Source organism: Culex pipiens, chromosome 2, assembly GCF_016801865.2.
Source record: "Culex pipiens pallens isolate TS chromosome 2, TS_CPP_V2, whole genome shotgun sequence".
NCBI classification, from domain to species: domain Eukaryota; kingdom Metazoa; phylum Arthropoda; class Insecta; order Diptera; family Culicidae; genus Culex; species Culex pipiens.
In genome coordinates, this window is record NC_068938.1 from 125,321,261 (window position 1) to 125,339,332 (window position 18,072).

The following is an 18,072-nucleotide window of genomic DNA, read 5'->3' on the forward strand; positions in this document are numbered from 1 at the left end:
TTGTGTGCTTGGGTGCGTGGTTATTATATATAGGTGAAGGAATTTTATTAAATGATCATTATATTGCATTATTATATTTATTTGATTATATAACCACACTATACTTTACACTTAACACATTTTACAAAACACATATGAAACTGTAAACAGGAGCGTTTGGTACGGTATGTCCACGCATCCTTCCTCCCCTGTAGATTCTGTGAAATGTGATCCGTTCTCAGAATCCTCTCTGCGGTAAACACAACGTAGTAGGGCTGGCCGCTTTAATTTTTGCAACACATTTTCGGGTGTTCTCGGATGTATTGTAATTATTAATAATGACAAGAGAAGTGCTTGGGGCGTAATCTAATCACAAGACTTTCCAGCATGCTTTCATCGGACTGGCTGCGTTTGTGTTAGATTAGATTAGATTAGATTAGATTAGATCTCACTTAAATTTATGTAAACTATGTCCGGGTACATCATCTGACCCTTCGTTGGTTAGATTATCATATATATATATATATATTTTTTTCAATTCAATTCAGTTTATTTCTTTAGTTTATCGAGTACCAGTAGTTTTGTAAGTGCAGTACAGAGCTTTGGGAGATCCTTTCAGTTGTGTATAAGGCATTTATCACAAAAAAGCAAAGCAATCCACTTCAACGACACCCAGATCTTTTGTGGTCTCTGTTGCAAGTTCCAGCACATAAAGAGGCATCCGAAGGTTATGTGTGGTGAGCCACCCAAAATCTCTTTTACGCAAATAGACTGACAATTTTACTTCCCCATCCGATAGAATGCCAGCTGGATAAGGCGGGAATCGAACCCGGGCCCCACAGTAACTTAGGGATCGGCAGCCGAAGCCGCTAACCACCGCGCCACGAGGCATTTATCACAATGGATGCAAATAAAGTTGGTTGTAAAGGAAACAGAAAACAGGAAAACAACTCACAAAAAACCTGTCACTATTGGTTAATATTTTTTGGAAGCCGAATCTCACTTAAATGTATGTAAACTATGTCCGGATTCACCATCCAATCCATCGTTGGTTAGGTTATCAAAAGACCTTTCCAATGAGTCCAAAACATTGAAGATCAGGCAACCCTGTCTCTAGATATGGTCACTTAAGACACACAGAAAAAAAATCATGGTAAAATTTCATCTAAAAAGGGGTACATCTTTAATGTCAGCAAAAATGTGTAATTTTACCTCTGAAAATGTGTAATTTTACCACTATTCTGGTGTAATGTCGCTTTTTCAGTCTAAATTGAGGTAAAATTACATCATAAAAGAGGTAATATTCAACCTTCTAAAAATACACCTTCCAAATTTTTTAAACAATTTTTTGCTGTGTACTTTTTGGAAACCGGATCTAAAAAATAGTTGAAATTTGTGTACAGCCGTTGTTGGTAATGAGTGAGGAAGGCTCCAACCACATGGGTGGATTCAGCTATTTTTTAATTTTTTTGCGATGAAAAATATTTTTTTAATTCTGAGCATGACATCAACATTTCAACATGACATGACATCAACATGACACCACATTTCCAAACCATCACCATTTCAGACTGGAAATTATTGAAAAACACGTCTGCTAATTTGTCACGAGTTATCGAAAAATGGAGCGGATTTGTGATCAGGGAAAATAATTACCCCTAAGGACAAAGTTTCACGCAAGTCGAAGAGGGGTCGAGTCAACTGCCGTGTTTATTGACGGAGAATTACTCACATAGATTAATAATCAATTATTAAACTTTAATCACTGTTCTTGTAACTGTGATATCTTGTAAATTATACACAGTAAAAAATTATGTGAATTTGGAAGCTGTAATTATGGAAGGTTGAACATTACCTCTTTTATGATGTAATCACTTAAGACTGAAAAAGTGGTAAAATAACACATTTCTAGACGTAAGTCACACTTTTTTCTGAAATAAAAGATGTACCCCTTCCCAGGTGTAATATTACCATAATTTTTTTTCTGCACCCAACTGGCAGTCGCATGATTGTGATGCATGGCGGCATGAAAGTATATCAGAATCTGCATGAAAACTGTCCTCATGTATTTTTTGCGATATAGGGGTATGACATTTTTGCCCGTTACCGACAATTATCGACATTACCGACGGCTTTTTGGTTGTATTACACAAAAAAAACCCTTAATAGAACGAGGATTGAACCACCAACTTCTTGGTTACTAATCCGACACGCTACCACCGCGCCATGGACGCTTGATGAAAAGTGAGTGTTATATGTGTTGGTGAGAACTGCAGATCGCTGAAATGTTTACACGCGGGCAAAAATGATCTAGGGGCTTGCTGCAAAAATGTGATAAAATATGACATTTTCTGCAGCAAATCCACTGTTGCAGATTTTGAGATATATTTTTCCTTTGGGTGTGTGTACACTTAATTAATTAATTATTTTAACGCGCACTCCAACTTACGTCTCTCTCTTTATTCGTTCGTCCGTCAACTGAATATCTACTCTCCACACGCGCAGCTCTTCAAGCTTCTCACAGCTTACTCATATACACTGTTATTTAGGGATACCACAGTAAAGTTTAAGTCAATTTCATGAATAGATGGTTCCATGAAAAATCGTCTTTTTTGTGTCTATTGAACTCAGAACAGAAAACACTTTATTGCTGCTCGTGCAGAAGTGATCTTAACGAGGTTGCTATTCTTGAGTCCAAAACAAAAGAGATTCAACAATGACAAGCGAAAATCCGTCGAACCAGCTTTAAATGCTATTCGAGCTTGGTTCAACATGGTCGTAAACAATATTTTAACGCAGGGCTTTGGTGCAACCGAGCACCCAATTTGATCAAAAGGCTTTGGCCAAATTTGGAAGGGTCACACAACATTGTACACGCAAGCTTAGCGAAGCAGTGACTAGAGGTTGCATTCGTGTAGAGTCAACCATCACGATCTAGGCGACACACTTGAGTTGAAGTGCGTCAGAAGCAGCAACAGTAGTAGGTTAGGCTTCTGGTTAAGTTTGGGTGGTAGATTAAAACGCTGTACTTGAGTCAGAAATAATTATTCTCAATTTTGATGTGTTTTATGTTATATCTAATTAGGCTTATTCTAGATGCTTGAAAATGTTCAAAAACTGTCACTGTTATTATTTACTGTTATTAATCACTGCACGCTGCAGTCCACATCCAAGTTAAAGTGTCAAACTGTAGACACACAAACTGTACTTTTCTTTTTTTGCGAAACAAAAGGTTAAGAACCACTGAGCAGCAACTATACCTCACACAAAACTCACAGCCTCTGGCTGAACTTCTCTACATAGAGTAGGCTTTCTACTATGCGCGAGCAGTTCAGCCGTGAGGAGATTCAACTCTGTTCAGGACAGCGGTAGAGTCAGACTCCGTAGTTCATTCGGCAGTGACCACGCGCTCGGTGAAGGTGTGCCTCTTTTCAAATAGTAACGGCTGCCGGTGTTTGCAAAAACAAAGCTTCAAACAATGCCTTCATCTTATACGAAGGTTGTGTTTTGCATCTCTATAACCTTGTGCGTTTTGGCGGTTCAGTGCAGTGTTGTGGATGCAGACTGGAGTGAGTATTTTGGAATCTTTTACCCAAGTATATAAATATAATAAACAGTGCAATCTAAGTGTACAAAAGCAATTCGCTTCCCTCGGAACGATTCTCAACCCGTTTTTCTTCGATTTTCTTTTCCGAAAGATTCCGCCAATGTAAAGCGGAAGCTTCCCAAGCTTTTCGAGTACGATGATTTCGATGAGTGTCGAGCGGCGAACCCGAATTTTCAGTATTGTGTCGTGCAAGCCGTCATCCAGCCGGATGAAAGCTCGGACATTTGGCGGAACATTAGTGTGAGTACCAAAAGTTTAGCTTCAAAATCATCATTTACTTAATGTGTCAACACAATCAGTCATACACAGTGTTCGGTGCGAGGTGATAATTTCATACATCAGTGACAAATAGGGTTGGTGTTTATTTTTGTCATGAACTATAGTGTTATCTTCACTTTATTGTATGCACTCATAAAAAAGAGGGAATGGAACAGCTGAGCCCATGAAAAATCAACAATGATATAACGATACTGTATCGATGCCGCTGTGTTATCTAGCTAGTACAAGAGAGCACAGATGCATCGATATGTTACGTCCGGCCTTGAACTGGAAAGAAATAGCCTTGTACCAAAAACTTAGAAAGAAATGTTGATTTTGCTTGTCAGTTAGGTTGGTTTTTGCCTTCCTCACCTTACTGAGAAAAGGCTATAAAATCACTCGAAAAACGAAATTCTTAATTTGACCTCCTAGACCCACCTTCATATACTTATTGACTCAGAATCACATTCTGAGCAAATGTCTGTGTGTGTGGTGGGATGTTGATCAAAAAAATTTGCACTGGATTATCACGGCACTGGCTGAACCGATCTGGGCCGTATTGGTCTCATTCGATTCGTCGATAAGTCGCTATTGAAAATTATAAAGTTTAGTAAAGTACTTCAAAAGTTATGCTAAAAAAACGATTCTAACCAAAGTCCGGAAGATTGTAAAAAAGGGTGGTTTTTGTAAGAAACCTTCTCATGTTATACATTTTTAGAAAGGTATTCGAAAGACCTTTCCAAGGAGTTCAAAAGTTTGAAAATCTGACAAACCTATCAAAAGTTATGCGCACTTAAGTGTTATTTATGCACTTTTAGAGGCCGGATCTCATATATTTCGATGAAAACCTTATCCGGATCTATCATGCGACCTGTCGATGGATAGTTAATCAAAAGACCTTCCCAACGAGTTCGATAGATTGCAGATCTGACAACCCTATCAAAAGTTATTAGCACATAAGTGCCCTGAATTATGGAGATCTGACTAGCATTACCCTCTGAATGTGAGGAAGGCATCAACCACCTAAGAGTGGATTAAATAACGTTTTTTCTATAAAATGCAAAATTTTTAGCTTTAAAATCGTGCAAAAATTTACATTAGTGTGGTCCAAATTCGAGCTTACTTGGGGCTTGCCGTCTGCGCAAAAATGGTCCTTTTCGGAAGCTAATAACTTTTTAGCAAACAATGCACTATGGGGTATTTCCATATAAGGGTAATTCTCTACCAACTCACACGAAATCGGGAAAAGTTGCCCCGACCCCTCTTCGATTTGCGTGAAACTTTGTCCTAAGGGGTAACTTTTGTCCCTGATCACGAAACCGAGGTCCGTTTTTTGATATCTCGTGACGGAGGGGCGGTACGACCCCTTCCATTTTTGAACATGCGAAAAATGAGGTGTTTTTCAATAATTTGCAGCCTGAAACGGTGATGAGATAGAAATTTGGTGTCAAAGGGACTTTTATGTAAAATTAGACGCCCGATTTGATGGCGTACTCAGAATTCCGAAAAAACGTATTTTTCATCGAAAAAAACACTAAAAAAGTTTTAAAAATTCTCCCATTTTCCGTTACTCGACTGTAAAAAATTTTGGAACAAATTTAATGTACTTTTCGAATCTACATTGTCCCAGAAGGGTCATTTTTTCATTTAGAACAAAATTTTTCATTTTAAAATTTCGTGTTTTTTCTAACTTTGCAGGGTTATTTTTTAGAGTGTAACAATGTTTTACAAAGTTGTAGAGCAGACAATTACAAAAATTTTGATATATAGACATAAGGGGTTTGCTAATAAACATCACGAGTTATCGCGATTTTACGAAAAAAAGTTTTGAAAAAGTTACTTTTTGCGTTTCTCTTTGTTTCGTCGTCCGTGTCTGTCGCGGGTGACCATGAACGGCCATGATCGATGACGACCAACTTTTTCAAAACTTTTTTTCGTAGAATCGCGATAACTCGTGATGTTTATTAGCAAACCCCTTATGTCTATATATCAAAATTTTTGTAATTGTCTGCTCTACAACTTTGTAGAACATTGTTACACTCTAAAAAATAACCCTGCAAAGTTAGAAAAAACACGAAATTTTAAAATGAAAAATTTTGTTCTAGATGAAAAAATGACCCTTCTGGGACAATGTAGATTCGAAAAGTACATTAAATTTCCCATAAAATGACATGTTCCAAAATTTTTTACAGTCGAGTAACGGAAAATGGGAGAATTTTTAAAACTTTTTTAGTGTTTTTTTCGATGAAAAATACGTTTTTTCGGAATTCGGAGTACGCCATCAAATCGGGCGTCTAATTTTACATAAAAGTCCCTTTGACACCAAATTTCTATCTCATCACCGTTTCAGGCTGCAAATTATTGAAAAACACCTCTTTTTTCACATGTTCAAAAATGGAAGGGGTCGTACCGCCCCTCCGTCACGAGATATCAAAAAACGGACCTCGGATTCGTGATCAGGGACAAAAGTTACCCCTTAGGACAAAGTTTCACGCAAATCGAAGAGGGGTCGGGGCAACTGCTGTGTGAGTTGGCGGAGAATTACCCATAAGCGAGCGGCCAAAAATATTTTTTTGCTTTTTTGTGACTTTTTTGTGTTGTTTGTACTTAGTATAATGAAAACAAATAAAATTTGATATTTTTCAAAAAAAAAGTTCAATTATCGATTTTTTCATATATTTGAGGCCACATGCATTAAAGTGGTGAATTTTAATATTCTTGCTCTGTCTATTTGATGCACGGAATGGCGGTTTATGCTATGTTAAAGTTTCTGATTTACGTTCAATCTCCCTCCCCTTTTTCTTGAGTTGAAATCCACCTCTCTTTGAAGACACCCCCTCCCCCCCCTCCCCCTCCAATTAAAATTTGATTTTTGCGGTGTTTTACAATTTTAGACGGTTTATTTTATGGAACATTGTATGGATTCTCGTCCACGTTTTTGGTTGATCCATTTGCAAAATTCACGTTTTCCACGATAAATTCTTCTAAATTAAAATCACTATGTAACCGATTGTCGTTAGATTACTTAAAATATGAACTTCTTCTATGGGCTTTTGTATACCTCGTTTTGAAGCTACAGAACAACGTGCGTAGTTTTTCCTCTGTGGGTTTTTCCTGAGTTGATCATGTGATGGTTCTGCAATGTTGTAATTCTTACAAATATACTCGAAAGCAGTTCTCACGTTTTCAGAATAGTGCTTCGTTATATCGTACAGGGACACTACGGTATTATTATCCATACTTTCAAAAGAACACAACAACGAACTGATATGAATATTCGACGAATCGTTTCTGTAAAATACTTAGAATAGGAATTTCTAATTTTATTAAACGTACCTGAGTACCAACAAAGTCATGAATATGAAATCAATTTCAAAACATACATAGCAGGTACGTCATTTCTGCCTCCGCAGGTAAATAATGTGATTTTAACCAAGCGTATACGCGAAATCATTAATTTCCTTGCATGAATCAAAATGTTCAAAATGGCATAACTCAAAAAGTGCACATAAGTGCACTTTAAAATTTGGAGACAAGTTAGGACATGGTTCAAATTTTAAGCTGCAAAATTTTCAGATCGCACAAATGCAGTACTCCATTAACAAAGTTGAAAAAAACTAAATTTTGAATAAAAATCCATCTTTTTTGATTTTTATCAATTTTTTTAACCTGTAAAAGTGTGTTTTGTGAAATGTTATTGAATAGTTGAATCAATTACCTTTCTGAATATATATAATGATGCAGGAAAAATACATAAACAACTACACAGTACAACTATGAAAAATAATCATTTTTTGTCAAAAAACATGTTTTTTCTTACCATTTTCGCCTTTGAAGGTCTGCAATTCAGTGAATTTTGAACCTACAACTTTCAAACTCCGGATTTTTCTTAGTTAGAATGTTTATTTTCGAAAAAAAATACCAAAAAAATAATAAGAGTATGTCGGGTTTTCGATTTATGGCCGCCTGAAACCACATAGTGCAATGGTGCCTTCGCGAAAGTTGTTCTTAATTTGATGAAGGAATTGATAAAGATTGGACGACTTTTGCGCCCTCCACAGGTAAAAAACTGTAACAGTTGCTTTTCTCCATACATTTTGACGATTGTCGCATGCAAACTTCAAGCGATTAGAGGGAGGTGTTCCCGTGGTCAGAATGAACTCAAATTTGGAATTGAGCTTAGTGATGGGCCAATCTTTCAGATCAGGGTGTAGCCCCGAGAAAGCCCGGATTTGGACCACCCCAATGTACATATGTGTTCAAAATCTCTGAAAAAAAAATCTATTTGCTGGGAAAACTCTGCACAAGTTTTCTTTTAGATCAACGGACGAATCGGACATGATAAATAGCAGGGCTGTGGAGTCGGAGTCGGAGTCGGAGCCGGAGTCGGTGGAGTTGGGTCTTTTTGGGGACCTGGAGTCGGAGTCGGAGTCGGAGTCGTCAAAACTCGAACAGCTGGAGTCGGAGTCGGAGCCGGAGTCGGCTAAATTTTATGAGCTGGAGTCGGAGTCGGAGTCGGAGCCGAAGATTTCTGATAACCCGGAGTCGGAGTCGGAGCCGGAGTTATCTTTAATTCAAGAAAAAATATGTTTTTTTTATTGTTAAGTATTTCCTACATAACAGCTTAATTTACAAAACAACTTATGTTTTTAGTTGATTTATCAGATGCCATTATGTATTTAAAGCTTTTTATTGTGATTGAAAAGCTCTAATTGGGTTAATGCACTATAATCACTAAATGATAACCACTTACCGAAATATGTAGTATCATAATTAAAAAAAAAATTAAAAAAATATTGGTTATGTAGTCAGACTACATTTATGTGCCCTTTCAACTCAAATTTGACCAAATTTCATCCAGTTATTTCTGAAAAAAGTACACACAAAGTCATCTTTTACCCCGATAGCGAATGTCTTAGAGGTTTTAAGTTAAATCATTTTTTAGGAAAAAAATACGATGTACATAAAAAGATTATAAATAGTAATCACTGTTTTTGCAGATCGAAAAAGAGTCACTGACAGTTTAACTTTTGTAACAAATAATCAACGATAATAACAATCTCTTACTTGGAACTCAACATGCGCATTTTGTTTATAACTGAGTACAAGAAAATCAAAGTGTTGCATTTAAAATAATTTAAACTAACAAAAAATGTCAAAAGAAGTTGCAACAAATTTGAAATAATCATTGATTGTTGATGTTGATGTTGATTTTAGGTAAACTATTTTGATATCGTTGCAAATTATCGTTGAACAAATCTCAAGAATTCATAACAAAAATGAACTAATAAAAAAATGTATAGAACAAAATATAGGAATTAAATTTATTTTTCAAATATTATAAATAAATAAACAGAATTAAAATATTATCAACTGGTACGAATTTTCTCATACTGTATGTCTTACGCCAATATGACGGAAGGTGATAATCATTGCAAATCAATGTACCTTAAAAAAATAAAATATTTGTGACCCAGAAAATATTTTACTTGCGGATATTTGTTTTTTATTATATTTTAAGTTTTTTCATATATTTTGATGGAGGCGCAAGATCATCCAAAAAGCTTCGTTTTAGGTGAAGATTCACGAAGTATCGTGCACCTCCTTTTTAAAGTTTATAAAATTTTAAAATTAAAATAAATTAAAAATTTCCATGTTAAAATATTTTCCATGTCACAGATATTTGAAAAGGACATCTTAAGCGTTCTTTCCACGAAGAAATTGTTTAGATACATTGATTTGCAATAATAATCTCTTTCAGCCATGGCGTGATGTCCATGTACGTCTTTAAAAAACAACAAAAAATAGTTTCGTTTAAAATTGTCATTTAAAAAACAAGGTGCCTGTCACTGTGCTTCTTACAAATGTCAGCCTGAAAGTGAGCAAATTGAATTTTAATGTTCAATAGATCATTAAGGCCAGACAGTTATTCATTCAAAAATAAAAATTTAATATTTAAATTTACTAGCTTTAAAAAAAATATTTTCAAATTTGAGGTTAAGCAAGTACATCCAAATTTACTTACAAAATTGTTCTTCTCAAAATGCCTCTGAACTGAAACTGAATATATTTTATGATTTCTGTTTCCAGAACGTATAAAACTTGTAACCTAAAAACTTTTTTCCGTTTATTTACTTTACTTTACTTTTACTTAACTTATTTTTCTTGAGAAAAACATGACGCTTAGAGAGTATTTAAATAATCCTATTTTTCAATGTTTTAAAAATAATTAACTAATAACAGTTAACTAACTTTTGAAACATTTAAAAACATGTGGAGTCAGAGTCGGAGTCAGAGCCAACCATTTGTTGAAAGCTGGAGTCGGAGTCGGAGTCGGAGTTGGCTAGAGTTGGTAGGCCGGAGTTGGAGTCGGAGTCGGAGCCAACCATTTGTTCAAAGCCGGAGCTGGAGTCGGAGTCGGAGTCAGCTTATCTGAGAAAGCCGGAGTCGGAGTCAGAGTCGGAGTCGTTTGAAATATGAACCGACTCCGCAGCCCTGATAAATAGCATTACAAAGTCGTCGCTCGTGAGCTAAACAAACGCTCCAAGTGTCAACTATTTGGTTACACGTCGTTACACCAGCTAAATGAGCATGAGCATGGTTGACTGCCAATGAGCTGCTACTCCGTTATTGACAGATCAGCTGAAGTTAAACAATGAATCAAAAATGATCAGTGGGAGCCAACCATCCGTTAACTGTTTAACCTCTGAAGATCCCTACTTTATTAGTCAATACCGGCGCCCTCCGAAGAAGCCTGCAGTTCAATGAAAGGGAGGAATGTTAGTCTGATAGTTGAAGTTGCAGACTCATCAAGCACATAGTTTTTCGCTATATACTTGTTGATACCGCTTGAGACCGTTGAATCCACAGCATCTCCTTCAAGCATCACGTGATGAATATTTTTTTGGGTTAGTAGGATAAGGTATTGGCTTTTCGATGCCTCCTGAGCTACGACGCTTTGGGGAGGACTTTCATAACAGACCCGTCGGCGAGCCTTCCGAGCAACGATGCTATGGGAAGGTCTTTCTGGTTAACACACAAAATCACTCACACACAGTTATTTTGCTCCACTATTAACTCGACGATCCAAATTGTCAGTGCGTCTTTCGATCATTATATAGAAATGGCTTTTTCGCCGCAAAAAAAATAAAACCTTATTCGAAAAATTTATACACAATCCACCCGACGCCGTGCCTTCCGATCAACGATTTTAAATTTTTCGAATAAGGTTTAATTTTTTTTGCGGTGAAAAAACCATTTCTATATAATGATCGAAAGACGCACTGGCTCCCAATGATCATTTTTGATTCATTGTTTAACTTCAGCTGATCTGTCAATAACGGAGTAGCAGCTCATTGGCAGTCAACCATGCTCATGCTCATGCTCAAAACCAGCAAGTTAAAGTTGTCGTTCCAACTGTTTTTGGGAGGCTTGGGCGTCCATGTAAGTTGGACATGCGTTGGGCGTTCCAGTGTTAATGATTTTCCATGGTTCCATTAATGATTTGTTTTTAAATATATGGTTATATGGCCCAATACATTAATAGGATAAAAGTTATTTTCATAGTGTAAAAGTGGTTGAAATTAAACGATATTTTTTTCATATTCAACCCTTTTACGCTCTTGGTAGCTCACGTGCTTACGGGCCAGATAAACTAAATAATTTTAATATAAAAGATTGGAAAAAACATCTATAAGTTAAATTTTTTTTTATTTTTTGAACATTTTCGGTAATTACAAATAATAGTTTTGTATTTATATTTCAAAGTGGTAACATGTAAACTAATCAATTTATGTAACGGGGTAATTTTATCTTTAAATTGAGTGTGACTAATGAAAAATCTTTTAAAGCTAGAATTTAAATGATAGAAAATGTTTTAAGCAACCATAAAGTTAAACTGCAATTATTACTTTCAAAAAAAAAGAAGATTTGACGAAAAAATTTTTTTGCGAAAAAACATTGATTTATCGAAAATTTACAAAAATAAGATTTTTTTTAATAAACCCGAACATGCTCAAATGATTCTGAACGAAGAGGAATTAATTTTCAATTGATTTCAGCTAATCGTACCTAACTTTCCATTGATTTTTCGATTTTTTATAAATATTTTTGCTCCTTGTTTTTTGAGCCAATTTTTAATAATTGGGGAGGGGAGGGTTGGTCGACAAAAGCTTTGTTAAATATTTGCAATAGCCTTGATCCTCCGATTTCCACATCGTGTCTACTTGAATCAGATGGTAGTCAATCAGATTTGTTATCTAACTGTCATGAGTTCGAATCCCGATTTCTAAGTGTAAAGTTAGTTCGAGGGTCAGTTCATAAAAGGGTCATAATGACTTTCAAATTAATCTAGAATACTTATATTTTCAGAACAATTACAGGTTTCCACCTAAAAAAAAATTGAACGTTTTTTTTTAATATTTTCAAAAATGTTTGATGAAAGCTTTCACGATATTTATTAGTTTTACTCACATTGAACCGTGTGAAATTGTTTTAATTAAAAGGATTTTTTGACAAAATATGTGTGTCCTAAAACAGGGATCAAAATACTAATTAGTCATCAGCTTTTTATTTACAAAAAAAAAAAAAAAGCATAAAAATGTTTAGAATAAACCTTTATTTTTTAAAAATGCATAAAATCACTTTACAAGTGATCAACGGGCCATTTTACTTGATCATTCAAAATGGGTCCACGGGCCACAAAAAATCACCTCGTGAGCCTCGTTTGGCCCGCGGGCCATACTTTGGTCACCCCTGTTTAAAAAAAATTCTTATCAAACAAACCTTTTTTTTTAAATTAAATTGTATCAATTCAATTTTCATCCAATATGCTAAACAAAAATGTTAAACAAATCTCAATTTTGATCTTGGCCGGAAGAGGGGAATATCTTATTTTTATAAGATATATCAAAATATTTCGTTAAAGTAGGTTGTCGAAAATAAAATAGTTTATATTCATTCCATAATAGCGTAATTTTTGTTGCCCAACATATAAGCAAACAATATTCCTAGTTGTGAATGCTTCAGAAATAAATATTATCTGAATTAAACCTTGACATGAAATTTACGGACAAGCCTATACGTTCAATATAAATCTACTGAATAAAATTAAATCAGGTTCTCTAATTGTTGTTTTTTTGTATAATTTAAAAACTTTGTAAATCGGGAATTCCCGGGAAATTTACAAATTTCCCGGGAAACGGGAATTATTTTTTCCGTGAAATCCCGCGAATTCCCGGGATTTTTTTATCCCGGGAGGGGAAATTGAAAGTATTGAAGCGAAAAATGTATTATTTATAGTTTGAATTCAAAATCTAACTGTTATAAAAGTTTTTCAAAAGTACAATAGTAATATTTGTGTTAATCCTTTAGTCATTCCGTTAATTGAGTAAGGGCTCGAACTTCACTTGCTTCGGAAAAAGGTTAAGATTCAAAACAATGAACAGTGAAGGAAATATACTATGTAAAGAATAAATAGTAAAGAAAGATAGTGATTTATGTAGCAGATGTAGAATTAAACAATACATAGTTAATAAATAGAGGTAACAATCAAGCTTAGATTGTATTAAGGACAACTTATAGGGCAGATGAAATTATTCAAATAGATATATAAAGAAAAGGCAAATGTTAAACAGAATTGACATTGCTACCAAATTAAGGGAAAACTTACAGTTTGTTACAGCAGTATTAGTTAGTCAAATATAGTGGAAAAGCGTTGAGAGTTAAGTGTTCGGACGCCAACGGAAAAAAACGTAAGTAAGTTTGAATCTGTTGAGCAAAATAAAAACAGAAGATAGATGGTAGATAAAAATGGAAAGAATAAAAACAGGTACATCCTCAGCAGTTGACTCAACATACTGCGAATCAAAACAATACCGTCTACAATCACAAATTACTTCCCTTTCCCACATTGTCGCGCCCCTTTCTTCTAGCCGTCTCGACTCTGACCCGCGGTGTTCAAAGGTTTACGAGCCGTTTCCACCAGCTCGGTTACACTTTGTCATCATGATGACTAAACCAAGCCAAAGTGACGTAGTCAGTTACGCTCCTTCCAGGATGTTCCATACCTTGATGTCAACCGAAGAGTACGCAACAAGGTCAGTGCCATTGCATTCTCTTAGGTATCAATCCTTGGCCTGCATCAGTCCTGTGTGAAAGAGAGTTAAAACACAAGTGTTTGCCTTTTTTCAGAAATTCAGAGTTGGATAAGTACTATGAGTTCTGAAAAGATCGAGTTTGCCAATCAATGAATATATTTTTTAGCAATTCCTAAAAGCACAATTGGAATGGAATTATAAGTCAAATGTCCATGTGCTTAGTGCCTTAAAATTAAAACAAAATTGAAATGTATTACTTTTCGAAAAAAAAACGAAACTATTGGCACTACGCCCCCCGGGGCATGGCCTTCCTCTAACGTGGGATTTCTGCTCCCGCGCCTCTGACGAGACAGGAGAAACCGGGACCGACGTTTTACTTCACCATCCGATAGAAGCTCAGTGGATAAGGCGGGAATCGAACCCGCGTCTCATAGCATCATCGGGATCGGCAGCCGAAGCCGCTACCCCTGCGCCACGAGACCCACAATTACCCACAATTATTACTTTTCGAAACAAGGACAAAAAACTTTATACTTGGTACAACTTTTCAGTACTTGTATCGAAACATATTACTCTTTGATTCTTGTATTTTTAGAAGAGAAAAGTTGTCCATTTAAGTTTTTTTACGACGGAATTGCAAAAACTACCTTCATAATATTAGCGTTAACTAAATTGTGAAGTTAAATAATTTTCGCATATAAAATATTTTTAAAGGGATCGATCAAGTGAATGTTGTGCTTCGTGCGTCATGATCGGCAGAGTCAGTAGTCGACAGTGGAACTGAGCAAAAGCCTATGGGGTGTGACCCCGTTCGTCAGCAGCCACGGTCACTGCTTTCGATGTGCTGTGATTGTCTCGTCGTAAGGGTTAGCTAATCTATTGAGATTGTGGGTATTTAAATGGACAGCAAAAAATTATCGACTGAAAGATTCAAGACTTTAGACTAGCACTGTTGAAATTTATAACTCAAAAATATTTGGCTGCATATTTTTACTCGTAGTTTATTTTTCTTCAAATAAAAAAAACACAATTTCTTTTTAGTTTTTACCTTTGCAAACGCATATCGTATACGTTTTTTTTATAGCCGATTCATAGAAAAAATCATAAATCGCATTATAATTTGCTTGTTTGCTTCATATCAAATTCCATGACAAAAAACGTGTTCAAACTGACCAACTTACTCCATAAAAGAAAAAAAAATAAAACTAATCGATCATTCATAAGCTTGGCTTACATTGTCGTTATAAATTTAACACATAATTGCTTAACGAATCAACTTGCAGATAATTTCGTCCGACAGCCGAAACTTCCCGCGCGATCACCTCGAACGTGGTATTTGCCTTCACGAGTGCCTGCTGCCGGCCGGAGAAGACCTCCTACTCGGGCCGAACATCTCACGGGATGATCAACGGCTCGCTCACCAGTTGGATCGGTGTGTCAACAAGGCGCTACGCCGGTCGCACGATCTGTACGCCTCGACGTCTATTTTGCACTGCCTGTCGGAAGAAGACTTTGGAAGGCCTTTGAGTATGTTTACTTTTTTCGTGGCTATTGATATTTAAATTGTATCCTTGTGATATTCAACAGGTACAGGCGAACTGGCTTTCCTAGCGTTAGTCACAGTTCTCGTGCTTGTGATTGGAAGGGCCACTCTTTGGGAAGTGCCTGAAACTGGAACCGTGTGTAAGGAAAACATTCGTATTCAGTATTATGCATGGGTTTTCTATCTTCAACTTTTCCTTCCCCCGAAGATCACTCACTGATAGCGCCGTTCTGCCTGTCACGTAACGTGAACCAACTGTTGACCGTCGTCAGCACGCCGAATGACTCCGCCACCACCGGTGGCAGCCTCGAATGTCTGGAAGGTCTGCGAGCGATCTTCATGTTGATCATTCTGGTGGTTCACTCGTCACTCCCGATCATCCGAATGCCGCTGAAAAACCCCGACGAGATGGAGCTGGTGAGTTGATTGAGTTGATTGATGAGGGTTTGTTTTCGTGTATTATTTTTCTGACTTAATTTTCAGCAAACGAACAGCTTCATCTTTCCATTCGCCAACTCGGGCAACACGCACATGATCACGTTTTTCTTCGCCATCGGAGGCATGGTCCAGGTGGTCAGCTTTCTCAGCAGCATGCAGAGGTCACCCGAGCAAGCAGGCGTTGGATTTTTCCGCCGGAAAGTTCTGCACCGGTTGGCGCGCTTGCTGCCCGCCTACTTGTTCATGATCTTCTACCAGGCGACGCTTTTTCCGCGCACCAAGCCGACGCCGATCGCGCACAAGTTCACGGACTACTGCGATCGGCACTGGTGGTCGAACGTGGCGTTCATCAACAACTTCGTGCACCTCGATGAACCGGTGAGTGCTCGTGAAGCTTTCTGTTCATGATGAATAGCTTTTCTCTATTTCTCTCTCTCGATTTGTAGTGCCTCAAGTTTGGATGGTATTTGGGAGCGGATTTTCAGCTGTTCCTTATCGGTTTGGCGATCATGATGTTCATGTGGAGGTTTCCGCGTGCGAAAAGCCTTTGCGTTGGATTGATGGTTTCGGTGGCACTTGTAGTGCCAGCCTATGTCATATACACAGAGAAGCTTGATGCTACTATGGGATTTCATATGAGGTGAGATTTAGGGATATTTCTGCATAGCTCAGTTTAATATTTGATTATTTTCATTCTTTCACAGACACGCCCTCACCGAACTTCGAACTTACAACGAATTCCTCAAGTACTACACCCTCACCTCAGTTAATGCTGGAACGTACTTCTTCGGAATGATCGCCGGACTGCTGTACCATCACATCTCCAAGCACAATCTACAGCAGTCAGCGCGGCACTACACACCCAAGCTGTTCCGCCTAGTTCTGGTGGCATTTCTCTCCCTCAACGGGTTCCTAACCCTTTTGCCATCCCTCCCCCTGACGAAACCCTCCCTATTTCTTGCCATCTTCGGAAGTGCCCTACGAGCGATCTGGGGAATCACTCACGCAACACTGTTTCTGCTGTTTGTCTTCAAAGCCAAATCGATTGCGGTGGGCTTTTTGGAACACCCGATTCTTCGCGTACTGGCAAGGCTAAGCTACAGCGTCTACGTCGTTCAGTACAGTGTCATCTACATGATCTACAGCAATCTCAGTGTTCCGTTTACGTACGGTGCATTCAATTCGGTAATTCAAATTTAACCTGTACCTACGCTTAACGCAACTTAACGCAACTTTGTTCTCCTAGGCTTTCGTGACGTCCGCGATCATGTTTATCACCTTCATCAGTGGGTTGCTGCTGCACGTGGCGGTTGAACTACCCTGTGGTTCCATTCTGAAGCAGATCATCGATGGAAAGCTGAGCTTTTCGATTCCAAATAGTTTAAGGCCTAAGCGGTCTTGATTGTGAACGTTGTGCAATTGTTGTGATGAACAGTAGGGTTCATATTTGTTCATTTCCACCTGACTTGTGATACTGTTTTTAAGTGTTTTTAAATCGAAATAAAATTTAATTGTCCTTATGTTACATCAAAATATTCTCAACATTTCATGCGTTTCTTAGTTCATTGTTCATTATTTCAAACTTCCTCAAATCACAATTCAAACCAGTTCAACTTGGTAAATAAAAAAGTTCAATTTTCCCAACTTTTAAATAACATTTGGAAAAAATGAAAACAAAACTTTCTAATGTTGCAGGCCTGATGATCATGCAATAGGGATCAAGGTAGGTACAAAATTTGTTACCTTGATTTATGATTAATGCATAAATTTTATGCAACACAATTTGTTGGCGTGTCCCTTTTATGCACATTAGTGGGTTTTTAGAACAGGGGCGCTATGTTGTTGTTGCTCTGCATTTCGATTTTTTAATTCAGTTGTTGAACTCAAAACACTTATTTTGGTGAAAAGGACAATTCAATATCAGTCAACATTGATTTAAATGATGCTGAAGATGCCAAATAAAAAAATTGTAGACAACAACACAATTCATGTATAAAACATTTTTTTGAATTATTTTTAGTGGTTTCTATACTTATCAAAACAAAAAAAAAAGATCTCTTGGAAGTTTTTTGCAGCACTTTTTAGAAAAATCTGTGTAACTCAATCCAAACATTTTTTAATATTTTTCTTTGTTTTCTACAATGAGTTTT

The 18,072-nt window shown here is 36.9% G+C and overlaps 2 protein-coding genes across 2 annotated transcripts in view; one reads left to right on the top strand and one right to left on the bottom strand.

Annotated features, from left to right (window-relative positions):
• LOC120415015 (O-acyltransferase like protein-like) overlaps positions 1 to 2,584 on the bottom strand; it is a 42,943-nt gene extending 40,359 nt beyond the window's left edge. The window contains exon 1 of the mRNA XM_039576379.2: positions 2,429 to 2,584. The gene's annotated coding sequence lies outside the window, so the exon portion shown is untranslated. The remainder of the gene's footprint in view (positions 1 to 2,428) is intronic.
• Positions 2,585 to 3,330: 746 nt separating this feature from the next.
• Positions 3,331 to 17,411, top strand: LOC120415021 (O-acyltransferase like protein-like). The gene is made up of 9 exons (XM_039576386.2): positions 3,331 to 3,548; positions 3,678 to 3,826; positions 15,225 to 15,468; positions 15,529 to 15,624; positions 15,693 to 15,901; positions 15,968 to 16,300; positions 16,369 to 16,562; positions 16,627 to 17,107; positions 17,169 to 17,411. The coding sequence occupies exons 1-9, from the start codon at positions 3,458 to 3,460 to the stop codon at positions 17,322 to 17,324; spliced, it is 1,953 nt and encodes a 650-aa protein (XP_039432320.1). The 5' UTR covers positions 3,331 to 3,457; the 3' UTR covers positions 17,325 to 17,411.
• Positions 17,412 to 18,072: the final 661 nt, after the last annotated feature.